This window comes from Phoxinus phoxinus (genome assembly GCF_949152265.1).
Source record: "Phoxinus phoxinus genome assembly, chromosome: 5".
Taxonomy (NCBI): domain Eukaryota; kingdom Metazoa; phylum Chordata; class Actinopteri; order Cypriniformes; family Leuciscidae; genus Phoxinus; species Phoxinus phoxinus.
The window spans coordinates 1,789,951-1,812,839 of NC_136880.1; the positions used below are offsets into that span (position 1 = coordinate 1,789,951).

The following is a 22,889-nucleotide window of genomic DNA, read 5'->3' on the forward strand; positions in this document are numbered from 1 at the left end:
AATTATTACTCATTATAATCAAGACCATGTCGTGAGGGATTTGGATCAGATGGTTAAGAAGCTCAAGATTCTCTCTTTCGGGTTTTTTCTCCAAAACTTAATAAGCTGCCATACTGGAGGCTTCTTAACAAATCAGGCATGAAGGTTTTTCCAAAAGCAAGAGAACGAGGTTCATTAATGAGGTTCAGTTCCTGTTGAGATGCTGACTTAGGCCCTGTTTACTCCTGGTATTGAGATGTGTTTTGGTCGAGCGGATCACAAGTAGGCGAGGGAAACACATTCTCGTTCACACCATCATCTGCGCACAATTCCCTTTATAAACTCGAGTCAGCGGGTTAAATAACCCCGAAATAACCATATATGGTGCTTACAACGCCTCGTTTTACTATGCATATCCTCATCTGCATATCATTTGCATTCCCTTCCGTGATACCATGTTTAACACAAGACATTAGTAAAACAAAAAATGAAATACTGACTATGTGCTGTCATATTACATTACTAAAAATCATTACGTATCCTTGCCTTGTTTTAGAATAAATAAATAAAATTGTATAAAATGCATTTCAGAGAAGAGATATTCTCAATCTTTTCCACTGGCCAAATAGTAGGCTATTTTTAATCGCTTCAAGCTAATTAATTTTTTGCTATTTTGCTTATAAGGTAAACATATTTTCGGATGGTTTATATCTTAGCATTTCCTTCAAAGTCTATCCTTCAAATACAGTGGAGTTTTCATAATATTGGGACGAGCATGAACATGGTTATCACTGGGCTACTGTCTGTCCGTGCACGACATCAACAGCACCTGTGGTGTGTGTGTGTGTGTGTGATCCGACTTCTTCAAACCGGCCATTGGTTCGTTGATCACAGAGCGAGTCCTTCAGTATCTGTCATTATACCCTCTATGTTGTTAAGCCATTCGCACGAAAACATCTTCTCAGAACATGGTTCTGCTATTTATAACACCATTTAAAGTGGAATTATCATGCGTCGAGCACTCCTCGCTGTGGTTAAAACATTAAAACACAGCATGTTGTAGCTTCTGGATAATGATTTATGAACGCTGTGAGTGTGTGAACATTGAGCTTGATACATTCTTCATCTTCAAACCAAACTTGGGTCTTCAGCCGACAGTTCCCATAATGTCCACGCATTAGATCAGTAGCGGAGAGAAGACTTTAGTGTCTGTTTGAACACATCCGATCACATGAGCGTTTACACTACGAAAGCAATCCGGTCTAATGTGTTTTCTACCACTTCTGGAAGTGTCGAAAGTGGACAAGCTGAAAACCTCTTAAACCCGTTTACTTCTGTATTTAGTGTCGTCCACTTGTGATCCGATCGACCCAAACACATCTGTACACAGCTGTAAACAGGGCTTTAGCCGGCAGCTGTCTACAGTATGTACAGTAGGACCTAGAGAACAAAGCAAATTACTACAGTTTTGAACAGAATGTTTTTTTCTCACTGGTCTTAACCCCGTTCTAAACCTCGCTTTTAACCCACAGGTAAAGGAGCGCTTCACACGAGTGATGTAGAAGCAGGTGTAGTACAGGTTTTAGTATAGAGCGGGGCTATGAAACCCTGCTTTTGCACCGTATTGGGGGGACAAACGAACTTATGTTAAGCAATTTGTACCATTTTATGGTAATAGTCTTTTTCCATTGAAATTATAATAATTTTTACTGTGGAATGCATGATTTAGTAATCTCTACTGTCAGTTCATAAACCACACATTTTTTAACTGTTTCCATTTTAGCAACAATTTCATGAACCGTACCCTCAATTTTATATTGTACTTATATATTATATTCATTACCATGTTTATGAATTAGGATAGATAGTTATGTATTGTGTTCATCAATTTGAGATGTAGTGTTGTTATTGAAGTCCTTCGCTGGGAATAGAGATGACCATAACTGTGTTTTACAGTTGGTTCCTCACTAAAAGTTGAGGCAAGCTCAATGAACATTCCCTCATGCACATAATCTTCTTACCAAATCTCCTAAACTACAAGCACATTATCTGCTTTACACTCAGTTTGAAGTAGCACAACAAACCCTTTTCAAAACACTAAGCACAGTTCCGGACATTGGACATATTATTAAACAATAATAATAGGGCCTGCTTTCACAGACAGGGCTTAGATTAATCCAGGATTAGGCCTTAGTTCAGGGCGTTTAAGTAGCTTTTATAAGAGTGTGCATCTTGAGACAAAACATTAACACTGACATATTTTAAAGTCCCCCTGTAGTCAACCTTAAAGGGGTCATGACATGAGAAACCAAATTTGCCTTGATCTTTTGGTATATAAGAGGTCTTTGTACCATTAAAACGTCCTGCAAGTTTCATAGCTTAAGACGTCCTCCCCATTATAAACGAATCATTTATTTAATCAAGCTCTAAATACAGCTCGTTCTGGATCCATGGTAAGAAGTGACGTCACGGTACGAAGTGACGTACCAGCGTTTGCATACGACCGCCTCCGTCACAAGATAACTACGCTTAAAGCGCAAGACAACTACGCTCATTTCGTATCGTTGTCGCGCCCGCGCGCCTCACAAGTGTTCAGTCGCCGGACAGCGAGTGGGTCTGTGTACAGGGAGATTACGATGCCGCAGATGTGCTGTTCCTGGCTGTGGACAAACTACATCTGTGAATACGCTGCGAAAGATCCAGTCGTCAGGGGAAAATGGATGCACTTTATTTTTTGCGGATGTCTCAGTCACGGCAGTGTTAGTTTAAGCGTTTGTTCTGTACATTTGAAGGATGACTGTTTTGAGAACAGACTGTTTTGAGCTTTGCCAGAAAACTGTTGCTCAAAGATAAGTCCGTGCCGACTATTCTGGTCTCAACATCGACGACGCAAACTGTAAGTAATGTATTTAAAACTTTAAACTACTTTTTAAATACGCTGAAAGATCCAGTCGTCAGGGCAAAATGGATGCACTTTATTTTTTGCGGACGTCCCAGTCACGGCAGTGTTCTATACATTTAAGGATGACTGTTTTGAGGAAAAAATGCCAATATGATGCTTGGCTTTGCCAGAAAACTGTTGCTCAAAGATAAGTCCGTGCCGACTATTCTGGGCTCAATAACGACGACGCAAACTTACTTTTTACCATGGCTAATATAAACACATTTGTACAAGAGAATCTTGAAAATATGTCGCCTTTCTAGTAGGCCTACATGTGATAGAAAATTAAAAATGTTGCCTTTATCAATGCTGCATCTTCAAAGATGGCCTGTCTGTGCATGCATTTTTGTCCGTGGTACACCCTATCATGTCATTGAAATTAGTTAAATAATGTTAAACTGTTAGCAAATGAAGCTATAGGATAATTATGCAACAATAATCCGTTTTCAAGTGTCTCGGGTTAATTTTTTTTTATTAATTCAAAATAGTTTCACTTTCCATGTGGACACGGGCTGATCCAGTCTTCGTTGTTGTGGTGATGCTTCATTTTCCTCTGATTCCTCATCTGATTCCGGCTCAAACATAATAAGGTTTTATCATTGCAAGAGCCATCGCTTCGCATGCATCACCCGCTATTAAACAGTTGTGCCGAATCCGCAAATGTTCTGGCTGGGGGCGTTAATAATTGATGCATAGGCACTGACGTTAGCCAATCATAACAGTGGGCGTTAACACTGAACTCTTAAAGGGGAAACACCCCCAAAACAGACTGTTTGAATCAGAGGATGAGAAACAGGGTGGGAAAAGGTCATAAATCACTACATTTTAAAAGTTTTTTGTAAAAAAAACTATAGTAATACTATAATTGCACCTAAGGGAACATAATAAAAAAATAAAAAAAACCATGTCATGACCCCTTTAAAACTCCTATTCGATCACCAAAATGACATATTTAAGAATACCTTGAATGTAACTCGACACCCTTGCCTCATCTAGTATGCGTGGTTCTATGAATATGCAAATGAGCCCCGCCTCCACTCACCCACTCACTCAGAGATCCACTGGTTGACGATCACACGTTGATCTGATTGGTTACAAGGTAGTGTGTGACGTCATAAACACCAGCGATTTCACACCGTGTGTTTGAGACTGTCTTTGGTTCACTGCAGTTTTAAGCAGAAAATACTCAGCAATGCTGTCGACTTATGAACTTACACATGGTGTGTGTTAAAGCAGATTAATAACACCACATACACACATAAACAACATTAAAAGCTGGATTTTTACCACAGAGGGACTTTAAAGATATGCTTTCACTAGACTTAAGCCTTGAGGGTTAGTGTCCTGCTGGGGTTGCATTACACAAACTTGACTTAATATTTGAAAAAGTTATATATACTAAGTGTAATTACAATGGTTACTGAACAGATATGATACTATTCTGAGTTAGGAGGATGCTGTAGTAATCCAGTGATCTACAGTTTATCTGAGAAAGAAAGGTTTCCCTGTCAGCATCGTGAACAGGGTTTCAGCTCCAGCTCTTTTGAGCACAGAGAATCCTTTGGTTGCTCCTCATTGAAATTCCAGGCTCTTCTGAGGGGTTGTGCAGTCACTGTGCTGCAGTGTTTTCTGAAGACGCTGTTGGCCATGTCAGGCGCTGATGCATGTTCTGTGAGTTGGCCATCATTTGATATTGCAGTATTGCTCTGTCACTGAAGACCAGCCCTATTGTCGGCCGTGTGCTCCTGCACTATGAATACTGATGAGCGGTTGAGTGCACTGTGGACACATGACAGGACAGAAGCCTTTGAATCGGGCTCATGCGAGAATTACAGTGTTTTATAAGTCCCATAACTAGGGATGCACCGATATGAACATTTTGGCCAATACGATAATTCTTTATATTTGAAAGCCGATAACCGATATATTGGCCCAGATATATTGATCCAGGCGGAGTCACACTAGATTCCACTGTTGGGACAGAAAGATGAGATAGAAGGATTATTATTCAAAACATTTCAACCTTTTCCTAGCTCGAGGCACCAATCACAAACGTCGAGGCGGGCTTTACACGATGACGATCGATATGAACATTTTGGCCAAAGCCGGTAACCGATATATTGGCCGATTTTTTTACTGATTACAAAATCAAAAGTCTCACCATTAAAAGCCACGTCCCAAACACACAAGTATAATGTTCACATGGTAACTGTATGTAGCCGATATGACAGACTTGCGATGCACATGTTGCACTGAACTGTATTTTCCTTCTAATCATATTTCAAGCAATTAAAAACCATCATGGCAAACAGTGCACATCTGATGGAAATAATGCATTATTCATCGGCTTTAATGTATTGTCCAAATTTTCTTATTGGGCCGATATCGATAACATTACTGTTACGAATTAGATTAGATCTCTACTCAAAGAGAAGCAAAACCATCCATAACAATAAACAGGGATCCGATCAACGAGATCCCTGGAGTCCCCGCTCTCACTCCCAAGGCTTCAAGACACCAAAGACACTCTTTAAAGTGATAAAAAAAGTATATTTATTTGACATAAACCAGTAAGGAGCATATAAAGCTTCAGGAGGGGGGAAAAGCCAAAACAAATAACAAAACAAAGCTAACTAGTTTAAAGATACTTCCCTAGAAATCAGATAAGAAACAAAAAGTACAAAAGCTTCCCTCCCTAATTATGATAACCAAGAGAAAATGAATAAATCAAAAAAGGCACCCACCTCCCTACCATGCCTCCAGTTAGATAAGGATTAGGATGAAGTTTAGGGTTTCACATAGGTCACAACTTAGCAAAAGGTAGTGGTTTACAACAAATGTCTCGTACACCTCCTTTAACAATCACTATATACCATATGGCATAAACAACAAACACATCTGTCCGTTGAGGAAGCCATGAGAGCGGGGAGCTCTAGATCCATGGTTCAGTTGACTTAAATACAGCGCCAATCACTCCCGTCACCAATCAGGCCACTCGTTAGTAGCTCCACCTGTGAGTAATTATAGTGAGAGAGAGAAATGAGAGAGAAAGCACACAAGGAAAACTGGACCAATACACACATTTTCCCCAACAACACACAAAGCAAATACACTCCCACGTAACAATTACAAATGAACATGTAGCGGCCGATACAGATATGGTGGCAGAAATATCATGCATCCCTAACCATAAGTGAATAAAACTCTCTGAAACTGTGTTTTTGAACCTTTTACAGAAAAAGTCAATGTGGCTTAAACGTTCTTTAGAAGCTTAAATAAAGTCATGTTGTGTTGAAATGGTATTTGCAATGTGCCTGAAGTGGTTTTAAACTGGCTTTAGTTTGGGTTGTGGTGATGTGATGGTGTGTGTGTGTGTTTGGTCTGCAGGGATTGAGCTGTGTCTGCCGGGTTGGCGTTTCTCCATGACTATGGTGGCGAACTTCATGGTGTTGGCGGGTCAGCTGCTCATGCCAGGACTGGCCGCCCTCTGTCGGGATTGGCATATTTTACAAGTCGTCATAATCTGCCCCCTCTTACTCATGCTGTCCTACATCTGGTGAGTGCCGCTGCCGTTCTTACAGCCAACGTCTCAGTTTATTTTAATTGTGTTTGAGTTTACAATGAAAGTTTATAGCAATACTGCAGCATCTGAAGCGCACAGCAAACACATCGGTGCACTACTGTTTCCACACTTCATTACGCAGCTCTATTGGTTTCAGATACGTTTCAAAAGAAAGGTTTCTTAAGAACCGAATTAGCACATTAGATTATATAACACAGTGTTCCTTTAGTAGTCTGGAGGAATGCCTGCTGGAAACAGGGCTTTGCTTCACAGTTAAAGTACTTCAAACAATGACAGTCAGTTTTTCACACACAAGCAAAAGTTTTCAGGTGCCAATGTCGTAGTATAAATTAACTATTAACCATCAAACATTATTCATTTAACAGTCCAATAACGGCAATGTGTTAAATCAGGCTAGTAACATGCTAGCAACATACTAAATCATGTTAACAACATGTTAAAACATGTTAGCAATGTGCAAATTTATGTTGGAGACATGCTTTAATGTGTTGAATTAGGCTAGAAAAGTAATGTAAGCAGAATATTAATCATTCAAGAAACACGATAAAATATTTTAGCAATGTGTTAAATCATGTTAGCAAAATGACTGAAACATGATTATGACTGGAGACTCGTCTCATACTGTATAGAATACAATTTCTTTGTATAAAAACTTTTACATTTACAACTTTTACATCATAACAAATGAGACCTTATTGTAAAGTGTGACCAGAGAAGATATTTATCATCATATGACTCATGGAACACTTCATTCTTTACTTCATTCAGTGATGAAGTGTTTAGTCCAGATTTAGATTCAGTTAGTGCCTGTAGTTTAATACGTTGTGATCATAATATAGTAAAGTATCTCCTTCATGCTCCAGGATTTTCCCAGAATCGGTGCGCTGGCAGCTTGCGACTCAGCAGTACAGCCGCTCCAAGTGGATCTTGGAGCGCGTCGCCAAGAAGAACGGCATCGATCTAGAGCATGACGCTGAGGACCTCGTGACAGGTACACAACCAATGACAATACAGATGATGTGTTTATAATGTGCAAAATATATTCAATAACTAGTGAAGACAACTTATACTGCTATTATATAATAGCCACACGTTTCAAGCTAAGATATACATTTGAACTAAGCAAAATATGAAGAAAATATTGCAAAATATATCCATACTTCGAACTGAACTAAATTGGAAAAATCAACAATCACTAGTACACTGTCCACATTCTGCTATTAACACGTCAAAAAACTCGCTGTTAGCATAGAAACAATCCACCGATAGTGGATTTTACCGATATGTTGGACCACGCTGGCCGATAACCGATTAATCGACCGATAGTGGATTTTACCGATATGTTGGACCACGCTGGCCGATAACCGATTGATCGACTGATAGTGGATTTTACAGATAAATATGTTGGACCACGTTGGCCGATAACCGATTAATCGACCGATAGTGGATTTTACCGATAACTAGGTTGGACCACGCTGGCGGATAGTTGATTAATCGACCGATAGTGGATTTTACAGATATCGATAACTAGGTTGGACCACGCTGGCGGATAGACGATTAATCGACCGATAGTGGATTTTACAGATATCGATAACTAGGTTGGACCACGCTGGCGGATAGTTGATTAATCGACCGATAGTGGATTTTACAGATATCGATAACTAGGTTGGACCACGCTGGCGGATAGTTGATTAATCGACCGATAGTGGATTTTACAGATATCGATAACTAGGTTGGACCACGCTGGCGGATAGCCGATTAATCGACCGATAGTGGATTTTACAGGTATCGATAACTAGGTTGGACCACGCTGGCGGATAGACGATTAATCGACCGAAAGTGGATTTTACAGATATCGATAACTAGGTTGGACCACGCTGGCGGATAGCCGATTAATCGACCGATAGTGGATTTTACAGGTATCGATAACTAGGTTGGACCACGCTGGCGGATAGCCGATTAATCGACCGATAGTGGATTTTACAGGTATCGATAACTAGGTTGGACCACGCTGGCGGATAGACGATTAATCGACCGAAAGTGGATTTTACAGATATCGATAACTAGGTTGGACCACGCTGGCGGATAGCCGATTAATCGACCGATAGTGGATTTTACAGATATCGATAACTAGGTTGGACCACGCTGGCGGATAGCCGATTAATCGACCGATAGTGGATTTTACAGATATCGATAACTAGGTTGGACCACGCTGGCGGATAGTTGATTAATCGACCGATAGTGGATTTTACAGATATCGATAACTAGGTTGGACCACGCTGGCGGATAGACGATTAATCGACTGATAGTGGATTTTACAGATATCGATAACTAGGTTGGACCACGCTGGCGGATAGTCGATTAATCGACCGATAGTGGATTTTACAGATATCGATAACTAGGTTGGACCACGCTGGCGGATAGACGATTAATCGACCGATAGTGGATTTTATAGATATCGATAACTAGGTTGGACCACGCTGGCGGATAGACGATTAATCGACCGATAGTGGATTTTACAGATATCGATAACTAGGTTGGACCACGCTGGCGGATAGACGATTAATCGACCGATAGTGGATTTTACAGATATCGATAACTAGGTTGGACCACGCTGGCGGATAGCCGATTAATCGACCGATAGTGGATTTTACAGATATCGATAACTAGGTTGGACCACGCTGGCGGATAGACGATTAATCGACCGATAGTGGATTTTATAGATATCGATAACTAGGTTGGACCACGCTGGCGGATAGACGATTAATCGACCGATAGTGGATTTTACAGATATCGATAACTAGGTTGGACCACGCTGGCGGATAGCCGATTAATCGACCGATAGTGGATTTTACAGATATCGATAACTAGGTTGGACCACGCTGGCGGATAGTCGATTAATCGACCGATAGTGGATACTAACAATAACTAAGTTGTTGACCTAATATTTAATTTTAATACACAATTTTCTAATATTTTACAAAGAAAGATCAAAATAAAGCAATGATTGCTTTTATTAAGCAGTTATAATAATTATAATACTGTATAAAGTGGTACTGATGTAATGAGGTCACAGGTGTATGTTTGCAGAGTAATTTATTTACAACTTCAAACGTGGCTCAACCAATCAGAATCAAGGACCAGAACTTTCCGTTTTATAAAGACCATTTTATGTCTTATGTTCCCGAAACAGGAAAATGAGCGGATGGCCTTTTTTGCAATAAATAGCTATTATTTTATACATAATTTTGGAAGGGTAAAAACTTAGAGGAACATTGAGGGACTGAAGAATTTGCTGATGAAAAGGCATTACTGTATGGGATCATGGCTCAGAACGATGTTCATGGCTAAGTTTGTGTGATGCTCAATCTCACCAGTTATCTGCGGCCCAAAGTGTTCTGGCTATGACCAAACTCGGCTCGACCGTTTCAGAGTGCTTTTAAATGTCCTAAAGAATTATTTTATTGCCATTATTTATTCACCTTGTTCAAAACCGGTATGGCTTTCTTCTGTGGAACACAAAACCGGTTTGGCTAACCGGACTTCTATCCGGTTTCTGCATTCCTCCAGGCCTCAGTCTCCGTCAGTCTGCACAGGTGAAAGTGGCTTGCACAATATAAAGTCAACATTGCAAGTTGTGTTTGTGCTGCGGCTGCTGACAGTGTAAACACTCGAGAAGCCACGGAGATTATCTGTGACTACCAAAACACAGCATTACATCACAACATGTCCTACTTACTGCCTTCATGCATGTTCACGGTCATATCACTTCTGCTTCAGGTCTACTGTAAGACTGTCCATGTGCTGTGATGTTCTGTATTTGAGTGGAGTTCGTGTTATACGGAGAAATGTCACTGTTGTCCTGCATAGGATTTCTAAAGTCCAGTCAAATTTATTTGTATCGCACTTTTCACAATAAACATTGTTTCAAAGCAGCTTTATAGAAAAGCATGTTCGTGTGTATAATATCTTAACCTCTTCATGTCTACGGTTGCATTTAGCAGATTAAAGCTGGGTGATATAGTTTATATTCTGCGACGGTATAAGCAATAAAGAGTTATGCTATATATTATATATAACCTTGCGTAAGTTTACTGATGTATGCTGATAAAATTGGACATACTGTTCTTCTATATCCAGATTTAACTACGCCGTTAATATAGTTTACATTTTGCAATGAAATAAATCAGGGAGTTGAGATTTTCTATATCGTATATTTCTGTGGATGAAGTTGGATATAATATATATCCAACTTTATACACACACACACACACACACACACACACACACACACACACACACACACACACACACACATACACACACACACACAGTGATATAAGTGTGTCTGATCTTTCATGATATGATGTATTATGCACTGCTAAAATCTTTCTCCTCCAAAATGTGAAGTTTCAGAAAACAGATTCCTTGTCAAAATAGAACAGCAATATAATCCCATTTGTTCAGTGAATTTAAATGTGTATGTGATTGGATCATTAGAAGAACACACGTCTTCTTCTCTACTTCCAGAGCTGAACCGAGCGCTGCCGAAGCAATCCAAGAAGACCTGCATTGTGAAGATGGTTGGCACAAGGAACCTGTGGAAGAATATAGTCGTGCTCTGCGTCAACTCGTAAATACACTTTTATTATGCACCAACCGGTGTCCATTTACACATCTAGACGTGTGAAATATGATGATTATTAATTATTAAAAACATTCTGCTGCTATTAAAGTGCTAGTTCACCCAAAATATTCATATATAGTCCTTTACTCATCCTCATGTCGTTCCAAACCCGTTCATCTTCAGAACACAAATCAAGATATTTTTGATGAAATCTGATACATTTCTGTTCCTCCATTGACGGTCCAGTTAACCAAAACTCAGAAGATCCAAAAAGGTCATGAAGCTGCTGTAAAATAAACGCATATGAATCACGATGTGACATGCTCTATGTATGAGTGCCGATTATTGTTTGTATGTAAATAAAAGCCTAAATGTAATCGGTTCATCATGTTTGTTCTTCACACGACTTGGATTGATTATTAAGCCTTTTTGGATCTTCAAAGTTTCCTGGAAGGGACAGAAACCTCTCAGATTTCATTATAAGTATATTAGTTTGTGCTTCGAGGATGAACGGAAGTCGTCCAGGTTTGGAACGATGTGAGTAACTGAGGACAGAACTAAGCCTCTGTGTCTGTCCCCTCTCAGACTGACGGGTTACGGCATACACCACTGCTTTGCACGCAGCATGATGGACCAGGACGACCCGAACGAGACGAGCATGTTTCATAACTTCTATGCCCACTACTACACCATGGCGGGCATCGCGGTGGCTTCGTGCGTGTCGCTTTGCCCTGCGGTGGGCGTGATGGGCCGGCGTGGAGGACTCCTCATGTTCATGATCATCACAGCCCTGGCATCTCTCCTTCAGCTGGGCCTGCTAAACCGTGAGAGAACACACACACACACACACACACACACACACACACACACTACAATCACTGCCCGACCCTGTTAGGGCAACATTAACCCAAGCATAAAGAAACACCGTCATGGGAAACAGTGACTACATTTACACACACATGCAGAAAGCAACGCTCTGAGCCTTCATGTAAACACAAAGCAAACGCCATTTTTCTTATGCCATTGAAGAGATTAAAGGGATAGTTCACCCATTAAAGGGATTTACTCACCCTGAAGCCATCCTAGGTGTATATGACACTCTTCTGTCAGACGAACACAATTAGAGTTATATTAAATAATGTCCTGGCTCTTCCAAGATTTATAATGGCTGTTTCTGTTTTGAAGTCCATAAAAGTGCATCTATCCATCATAAAAGTGCATCTATCCATCATAAAAGTGCATCTATCCATCATAAAAGTGCATCTATCCATCATAAAAGTGCATCTGTCCATAATAAAAGTGCATCTATCCATCATAAAAGTGCATCTATCCATCATAAAAGTGCATCTATCCGTCATAAAAGTGCATCTGTCCATAATAAAAGTGCATCTATCCATCATAAAAGTGCATCTATCCATCATAAAAGTGCATCTGTCCATAATAAAAGTGCATCTATCCATCATAAAAGTGCATCTATCCATCATAAAAGTGCATCTATCCATCATAAAAGTGCATCTGTCCATAATAAAAGTGCATCTATCCATCATAAAAGTGCATCTATCCATCATAAAAGTGCATCTGTCCATCATAAAAGTGCTCCACAGGCTCTGAGGGGTTAATAAAGGCCTTCTGAAGTGAAGCCATGCGTTCATGTAAGAAAAATATCCATATTTAAAACTTAATCGACTAAAATAACTAGCTTCCGGCAGACGGCCTACGCAAGTCGACTTACTCCAGAAGAGTAACCAGTGACGCATGTGTGTTATAGATGTGGGAGTAGCGTAAGCTGAGACGCCTCTCGCGGTTCAAACACACAGGGCTCAAGCTCCTCCCACATCTCTCTTTAGAAGTTCTCCTTTTAGACTCTAATTCGTGCTCTATCCTCTGCACTTCCGCGTTCGTCATTACGTCGTGCGTCGGGTCAAGGGTTAGTCTGTCGCTGTAAATCGATGTGTACGGCCGTCTGCCGGAAGCTAGTTATTTTAGTCGATAAAGTTATAAATATGGATATTTTTCTTACATGAACGCATGGCTTCACTTCAGAAGGCCTTTATTAACCCCTCAGAGCCTGTGGAGCACTTTTATGATGGACAGATGCACTTTTATGGACTTCATTCACTGCCATTATAAAGCTTGGAAGAGTCAGGAAATGTTTTAACATAACTCTGATTGTGTTCGTCTGAAAGAAGAAAGTCATATACACCTAGGATGGCTTCAGGGTGAGTAAATCATGGGCTAATTGAAAACATTTTTGGGTGACCTATCCCTTTAAGAGTGTTTCCGAGGCCTTGTATAAGCTCCAGATCGTGCATGTGTGTTGAAAACACCAACAACTACAGTAACGCTACAGTAACAGAGCTTTAGCCGCTCTGTGCTGGAACCGCATGTACAGGATAAGCAGGTTAAGAGTGCATCATTAACACACACGTCTATTACTGGCTTTCTGCTGTGCATGTAAACATTGTGAATACATCAGAAGCTCAAAACAAAAGCTTTTAACTCCACAGATTATTTTGGGGGGAATTTGAAGCGTACTACATTTTACAAGCACAACTGCATATCTTTAATGTATACTGTCATTACTAGCCATGAGCTGCGAAACACAAGTCTGACATGTGTTGTTCTTGTGTATCCCCTGCATGTGCTCCGTCCGTGATGATGAAGTGTTCGGGAAGTACAGTGTTCATCTGAATATCGGTAAAGTATAAACACAATGCTATCTATGCAGTTTCCTCGTAATTGCTCTATTTTACATGATCACCTATGCCAGTTTAATATGAGGAGCAAGATAACAATAAAATAAATCTTGTTTTTCTCATTAAAATTTAACATTTTCTTTAAATATCTTCTAATTTTAAACAATATTGCTAAATGTTAAATAACAGAAAAGGTTCTTTATTTTTTATTTTTTACTTTGTGTACAGATTTATGTCAGGACAATTATACATAACCGCAAAAAAATCCCACATCATCTTTAAACGGCTTTTAAAAACATGTTATTTTGGTGTGCATGTAAACATAGTCCATTAACCACAGTCTGACAGATATTTCCAGGCATGTTTTGTCTCCGCCGCTGTCAAAAAGCTTGAGTACATCAGTCAAAGCAATGTAGAGGCACGATTAAAGTTTCCAGAACACACTTTTTGATAATAAACAAAGGCAAGAAAGTGTTTTTTAAATATACCTGACTGTAGCAGAAAGCACTTGAGGAGAATGTGAGGCTGACAAAGAACTAAAGCTGAACTTTAATCTAAGATAATCACAGGTTTAAACTGGAAATAATTTGCAAGAAAGCCTTCAAACGTAAAAACAGATGATGGTGCTCTACGCTAAGAAGTGGGCAAAAGGTTATCAACGTATCCTAGATGTCCTTAAATGCATATTTGTTGAAAACACTTTTTTTTTCATGAGTTTTACATCATTATATTAAGATGCATATGTGATGTTTCTTTGTTGAGGAAAAACCAATAAATGACTCATCCTCTTGCTCTTCTCTCTGGATCCCCACAGAGAGCACAGATACGCTGAAGTACAACTTTTCTGTGGCGTTCTCCATGATTGGCATGTTCTCCTCCCACGCTGTCAGCAACCTAAGCATCTTCTTTTGTGCTGAAATCACCCCGACTGTGATTAGGTAAGCCCGGCCACATGGCCCACTTGCAGGATTATGGGGAAGTCTTTCTTGTTTAGACCTTCCTGGTTAGTAATAATTAGTATTTCCCCCATTGATTTTTATGGGTATTTAATTCCAGTTATGTTAGAAAACACTTTTGTGGTCAAATCTGATAAGGCATAAAAACCCTTTGATGTTTAGGGTCCAGTGTTTTGATAAATATCTTTGATTTTAATGGGGCCCATATACTGTTTGTGCATCATTTTATTTCATTTATTTAAGCAGGCCATGTATCTATATTAATTATTGTGTATATAGTATGTGGTGATACTCCATTTTACACATGGTGATACTTACATTTACTCTGCTTTATCCACCTTGTTGTGCAAAGCAGAAGTAAGCAGCTTTCTGTGAATGTGCGATACTTCTGATTCATTAGCCGCTATAGGGAAATAACTACAAGAATAACAGTGCAGTAAACTGTGAAACTATTTGCGCAACAAACCAGTGTTTATAATTACAACAATACATTAACTCTTTCCCTGCCCTTCATGGAATTTTCCGCCAATATGTTTTTCCGCTGTTATACGGTAGGGGGCGCTATTATGCATCATCTGAAAGAACACAGTACCTCCAGATCAAAACAGAAGAAGCAGAAGCATAAACAAGCGATAGAAGTAAATTATAACGCAATCATCAGACATTCAACAGCATATAAATCAAAACTCCCTAACTAGGGTTGGGTATCGAGAACCGGTAACAAATGTCCAAAAACCGGGGATTCGATACGACTCACGCATTTCGATTCCGCTTATCGATTCCTGACTTTGGGGCCGTTCACATACCGCGTTTTTTGCGCGTGCAAACTCGTTATTTCAAATGTAGACGCGCTGCTTTTCCAGGCATGCCTATGCCTCTGCGAGATGAAAACATCTCAACTTTTCAGAAGGTCATGCAGGTCATGTGACAGAAACCAAACGACCATTCCGTGACAACGTCGAATGCTCGGCCGAACAGCTGGTCAGAGCTGCACAGGGCAGGTTTTTATTTCTCATCTCCATAAATATATGCTAATGCAAGGCTAGGAATCAATTAATCTTTTGCTGATACTTCCTCGTCATCATGGAGAGTGCAGTTCATGGTTGCATAGCAACGACAGCCGCATTTCCCACGCGTTTTTAGACGCGATATGTGAACGGCCCGTAATTCAGGATAAACTGAGAATCTATTTGGATTAAAATGGTTTTTGTTTTGTTTAAAATGCCGATCACGATTACATACATCAGACAACTACACAGAATAACATGTTCTAGTCCATTTAAAAAAAAACTGAATCATTCATTCAAACACGTTTAAAACAAATTACTTCAGTGTCTCATTCATAAATACCTGTTCAATTAATGGATGATTCACTCTTTTTGAATGAATTTCTCGAGTCGTCTTGAATAAATTATTCTATTAAACAATTTTTATTTGAAGAGACTCCTTTCACTTTAACCATTTTTTTGGTCATTGCTTAAAATGGGCAAGAATAAAAGAATAAAACATATTTATTCATCAAGTATTTGCCCTTTTTTTCCACCAAAAAATATTGGAATCGGAAACAAGAATCGATAAGAACCGGATTCGATAAGCAGAATTGGAATCGCTAAAATTTAAATGATACCCAACCCTATCCCTAGTGTTACCGAAGGAAATGTTGATCCCATGAAAAGGAAACGAGTGTGAAGCTTTGGGGGTGTTGATGGACTCAATCTATGTTTTGATCATTATTCTGAATCACATCCAGACTTAGCATTTGCCAAAAACGCAATTTTCTCAGCTTTTTGTTCAAAATGTTGCTTTTTTTATGAAACGTACCCATATTCAAGCGTTGCTTAAAAAAAAGGAATGAATGAAGACACAGCGCAATCACTAGAATATCCCCCCCCCCCCCCCCCCCTGTTTTTTCTTTTAATATATATCGCTTGCTCAACTAAGTATTCCGAGGGCCATGAAAGTTTTGTGAAAATGATCAGAAATGCTGGTGGTGACTGGCAACTTGTTTTAAAAATGCTGGCAGGGAAAGAGTTAAAATAATATGCCAAGAAATACCCGTTTGCAATATGAAGCAGCATGACAAGCATTTATGAGATGATGTAAAAAGGAAGCCAGACACATTCACTGGAAGCCAGACACATTCAATTTGCAAATGACCGCACCCAATCTTACGGTAAACTAAGGTGTATATCCCCCTAACCGTGTGCTTTTGTGTGCTGTATAGGGGCGGCGGGCTGGGCCTCGTCCTGGCCAGCGCTGGTTTCGGCATGCTGACAGCCCCCATCATGGAGCTGCATAACCAGAAAGGCTATTTTCTGCATCATATCATTTTCGCCTGCTGCACTCTTATCTGCATCATTTGCATCTTGCTGCTGCCAGAGACTCGCAACCAGCCCCTGCCTGAAACATTAGCGGATGCTGAAAGTTACACACGCCAACCGCTACTGCCACCTCGCAAGCCAGGCGAGCAACACCTTCTACTGGCCAAGTCCGACAGCCGCGAGTACGCAAGGGTCAGCGACACGCCTCTCCACGAAGCAGCCGCCACTGCTATTTCCACTATGGACTCCACTGCCTCATCCGCCATCGATACTGATGCCCCTGTCCAGCCAATCACGGGTCAGGTAGAGATATTCAGCATGAAGACCTTGACTTCTGCCCAAGAGCTCAAGCAAACCATTGAGGAGTATCCCAAAGCTGCAACCACTCCGGAGACATCTGCCGAGGATCCTCTCCTCGCCGCTATCCCTAACTCCTCTACACCAATTACTATTCACTTGTCTAAAACAGAATCCCCTCCTGATGTTGTCCTAACTCTTCTGTCCTCTTCCACTGTGGACTCCCCTTTGTTTAACAATCATGCCTCTCCCTTATCGACCAAAATCCAAACTCCTTCATTTGTAGATAAAGCTATTCCTCTTGCTTCAGAGTCTCCATTACCAGGGGCTAATGATTGCAGCATCCAAGTTGAATTGGGCTCGCCAGGTCCTTCTTCTTCACCACCGCTTGTCAGCGACTCTAGTGTCCACCCGACAGTGTCCTCCCCATTAGACAACGCCATTCCTCTCTGCGCAATTAACCTGTCTGATCCATCACCTACATCCACCGGACAATCACCCAATCAGTCTTTAAATGACATTCCTCCCTCTTCCTCAATAGACTCTCCTGTTAATCTAGTCTCTGATATTTTAGTCCCTACCCCTACACAACTCTCATTATCACCAGTACTAGACCCGTCTGGTCAAGTTAATGGCATCCCAGCTTCTTCACCCATAGATTCTGCCATTCCCTTGTTACACTTAGTTGCTCCGCCTGCGATGAACTCCATAGGATCTGGACCCCCTTCACCAGCTCCACTGGAGTCGTTAGGTAATGGCACTACTCTTCATGCCACTGTGGATTCAACCACACCTCGTGCCACAAGCACGGACTCTGTTACAGAACCTGGCCACCCGCTCATGGTGGACTTGAGCGTTTCCTCGCCCATCGACTCAGGTATTCCTACAGACGCTGACTTGAACATCACGGAAACCAGTGGCGAGACGTCTTCATGACGGACAGACTCGCTCCACATGGCTTGATGGGCAGCCTTATTATTCTTACTGAAGCAGTTCTTGCCATGGGGAGGCATGGTTAGAAGTATTGTTATTTTCCAGCAGCCATGACCCGAGAATGGCGAAACAAGGAGAAGGTTTAAAAGGATTTGACTGAAAGGGAACGACCATGCGCAAAGGGTTATTTACTCTCCCTTGGTTTCCAAGCCTTCTTACTGTGGTGACAGTATCTGCTTTTTTTTTGGGCAGCTAGATCCAAAAGTCCATGCGTTATCATTGAGCTTCTATTATTAAAAACGCTAAGGACAATAGTGTCAAGTTCTTACTTGAGTTACTCTGGAATTCCATGTAGTCTAGTGGTTAGGCTTACTCATATCTGCTTGATTGATAGTAATTAACTTTTAGGATCAAATGTGAGTTATGTTCTGTAATTAATTGACTGGAATGAAGTTGCTATATTTAGTTGGGAATACAGCATCTGTGAGGTCCAGTATCAAAGGGAAATTTCTCAAAAACCCAACAGTGTATATTTAACGCTGGGAATGTTTGCCGATGTTGTCCTGAAGTGAACGGCAAATACCTCCTATAAATTAGGTGTCAAATAAGCAGTTCATGTTCAGGAAGTATATGTGACGAACCATACGCATATTTTCAAACCTGTTGTAAAATAGATACTTGCACAGAGATTGCTCAATGGTATACGTGTGGTATGATTTGTGAAGCTAATATGTTCTGGTTGAGCAAATCGCTGATTCTGGTGGGGGAAAAATATTTTGAGGAATACAGATGATACTTCATGGCTGTGTAACAGTGTCTAAGCGACCCACGATACACTCAATCAAGTGTATGCAACAGACTTATTGTGAATGTGAAAAAGTTTTGTAATTTATGCTATTGTGGTACTGATGTACAGTGGTACTGACTGCTTTACTTAAAAAAAAAAAAAGGTTATGTTGTCTGTATCAATGAGTGTACGCCCATTGGTATTTTGTTACCATGTCTGTGTAAATGTGTATGTGGCACTTTATCGTTCACAATGACAAAAAAAGCATGTGAACATCTAAAATGAAACTTTCAATGAATGATTTCAAAGTAATGAGAACAAATATGAATTTTGAGGAATGTGTACAATTGTCATCTTTCATTTGTGGTCACTTTATACTCACAGCAATAATGTCTTTACAATATGCGACCCATATGAGTTTAAATCATTTCAAATATCTTTATTTTTATTTTTTATGTGTTGTATCCTTAATCACAGTAAAGAGCATTAATATTAAATATTAATTTTTTGATGTCTGAAATTGTCCCCTTAAATGTTGTATCATGCTTATTTATAAGTTTGGCACCAGTTGGCCGTGATCAAGGATAAAACTACTTGAAGAAAATTTAATTAAGAGATATGGATCTAAACCTGTACTTTGCACAAAATGCAACATTACTTTGGATAACTTGGATTTTTCCAATGATTGTGGGATATTTTTAATCAATCCAGCTAACAATTTGTTTTTTTTAATCTTCTATAAAAGTATTATGGCCCTACAGTATGTAAAACCTTTAAAAACAGTTTTTGATTATTTGTTACTTTGTCTTTTGTGTTTTGTTATTCCAAGGACGGGCATTTTCTTATCAAATATACCATGGCCTTCCTCTATCTGGTGACCTCCTTTAGCTTTCACTACTGTATTCCTGTTTAGCTATTCAGGATTGTTACATTTGATATGAAATATTACACTTTTCCATTTCCGATCTGACTTGTTAGCGTGACGTTGGTTTGCCTCAAACACTTTTGGGCGAATCTCAAAGACTCTTGTTTTTAAAAGTAAAAGTCCGGACCATTCAGTCATTCAATGAACCTAGCCAAGAAATTTGTGAGATAAAGACTTTATGTAAGCGTGCAAATACTGAAGGGACCGTTTGGTCAGTGCATGAGAACACCTCAATACTTGAGAGCAATAGAGTTACCTTCAATGCTTGTGCCATTAAGCCACATGTATTATGTTGTACAATGTTATTAACATTATGTGTTATGTTGTACAATGTTATTCAGGTAGCTTCAAACTTAAAAATCTAACTCTCTGAGCAAGTGTTGCTTTGCCATGACAGTAGTTGATCTAAAAGAGAAAACTCACCTGAAGACTTGAATCTACTGTCTGCTATAGTGCATACTTGTGTTCTCAGTGTTCAAGACTGTAGATTAACACACAATTCAATGACACATGAAACTGATCTTGTGTAGCTAGAAGTACTTGTTCATTTACTTTTTTGACCTCTATTAAACCAAACTTAGCATTAAGTTCATCTGTTCCTCCACTCATTATTTGACACTCCACTAGACATTATGAGTTTTTCAAGAGGGTCAAATCGGATCACAAACAGATGTTCCTACACGCTACACAGCTCTGATTGAACATGTTATATACTGTGTCATAGTTCAAATCTAATACTATGACTACACTTAAGAAAGCTTATTGTTCGAGACCCATTATACATACAGAAATCACAGCAATAAGAACAATATTCTTAATATTCTCAATTCAAAGGCTGCATCCTTCGAAGGCCGTGGAGATCGGACCGAGCGCTGTTGTGGGACGGTCCCGTCTACAGAGGCTTGTTCTTGTCGCCTAACTTCTGTGACGGCTGCCGATGTAATATCCCATCGATGTATGTTAACCTTGGTCCATTTATGTATATTATAAAGATTGCATTCCTCCGCGGCCCAGGGAAAGAAGGATGTGTAATGCAGCCTTTGAAGGACGCAGCCTCTGAACTGGGACACAACTTGTTTTCAAGTCTTGTGCGCATAGCATGTGAGGGTCGGCTGTCAATGGGAATAAATAGCGCAGTGTTTAAAGCTAAATTGCTGAGGAACTGTATTCTCCACATTGGTCCCAGACGGCAACAGTGTCGGCTCACGTCTGGGCCGTGTGGGATCCCTGTGTGCCGGATCTGGGCCGACACTATGTTCCAGTCTCGGGTGGATCAACCACTACATATTTACCTCTTTTACAGTTAGTATATTTTTATGTAACCTCTTTCAGATTTTATAAGAACTAATTGTGGTAAAGCCAAAACATGTCCGCACACCAGATCTGTCGTCTCATCTGTGACTCGGTTCCACCTAGAAAACTGAATTTTATCTTGCCAATGTAAACTCTTCCAAATTCTAAATTTGTGCTATCTTGAGAATATACCTCATTGACAAGGTGTTTAATACAGGTATGGCCTGGGAATGTACGCTCCGCTCCCGAGCTCAGGCAAGAGATGAATGTCAACTAATTGATTGTTTTGGGTTTCATGTACATTTTTTTAACATACATAATGCACTTGTATATAAAGTTGTATGTGTCGTAATATACTTTAATGAATAAAATATATTTGTTGAGATATTTATTTATTTAATTACTGATGGATGTGTAAATATGTTGGCTGATCAAATAGTTTACAGAAATCTCTTATAGACAGACCCTGTAATCCAGAATAATCCGGCAGCGGATCTCAGTTTTTAACAGACAGTGTTACATTATTATTTTATTTATTTAGCAACAAATGCAATGAATGCTCATTCGCAGAGGCGGGCATAAATACATGAAAATGTATTTTAAATAAAAATACAAAATAGTAGGGAAACCGAGTGAGTTTCACAGTAACAAAAATATCATGATATAGTCTTTTTTTATATATATAGGAACATGGTGTACGATACCAACATTTTGGAGACTATATTCTCAATACCAGTTTCGATACCACTGAAAAACACGAATACTAGGCTAACTAATGTAAGTAAAACCTTCTCAAGCAACTATTGAAGACAAGTAAACAGTCAGTAATAAAATAAATACAAAGAAACAAATGATAAGCAATAGGAAAATAAATTATTTTCGCTATTTATAAACGCTATTAAATATTTATTAACGCTATTAAAGTTATTCAGTCTAGAGCAGTGAATGATTTTCTCTTTGAGTTTTGTTGTTTGATCAACATTAATGACAGACAGCAGCAGGTTTATGAGGCTACTGTCACTTTAAGAGCGAACGCTCGGATCCAATACACTGTTGCACATCCTATTCGCCCGATGCTTTACATCACTCAAGACATAAACTGGCTATATTCACATGAATACTCAGATTTTCACATAATTGTTTATCTATTTATACATTAAACCAGTGTCTGAGTGTGCGAATACTACATTCAAGTTCTGTTTTTTGGCATATTGCACTTTCAATAACTCTTCTTAACATCAAGCATGTCCCGTTCTTTATTACTCGTTCGTTCATGTTTATTTATCGCGCTAATGTGTCAATTACTAAAAGCACTCAAAGCTGCATGGATATGCATACGCGTTATATAAACCACAAAATTATATTAAAGGAGAACTCCGGTGCAAAATGAACCTTTGGTCTAATTACACATTGTTACCTAGTCAACCGTTATCTGAGATTTGTTTTCATGATTATCGAATGTAAATAGTTTTATCTCTAAAAACAGTTTAGCCTATAAAACTAATATAACGCTAGTATATTGGGCATAGAGTAATGACAAATAAAAATGGC

At 39.6% G+C, this 22,889-nt stretch overlaps 1 protein-coding gene across 2 annotated transcripts in view; it reads left to right on the forward strand.

Annotated features, from left to right (window-relative positions):
* Nucleotides 1–21,727, forward strand: part of LOC306998021 (solute carrier family 22 member 23) — a 61,650-nt gene extending 39,923 nt beyond the window's left edge. For both annotated transcript variants that reach the window (XM_079611739.1, XM_079611738.1), the window contains 7 exons: nt 6,308–6,476; nt 7,367–7,494; nt 11,034–11,136; nt 11,716–11,954; nt 13,795–13,827; nt 14,641–14,764; nt 17,007–21,727. In XM_079611739.1, coding sequence (XP_079467865.1) covers nt 6,308–6,476; nt 7,367–7,494; nt 11,034–11,136; nt 11,716–11,954; nt 13,795–13,827; nt 14,641–14,764; nt 17,007–18,336 — 2,126 coding nt within the window. In that variant the 3' untranslated portion in view covers nt 18,337–21,727. The remainder of the gene's footprint in view (nt 1–6,307; nt 6,477–7,366; nt 7,495–11,033; nt 11,137–11,715; nt 11,955–13,794; nt 13,828–14,640; nt 14,765–17,006) is intronic.
* Nucleotides 21,728–22,889: the final 1,162 nt, after the last annotated feature.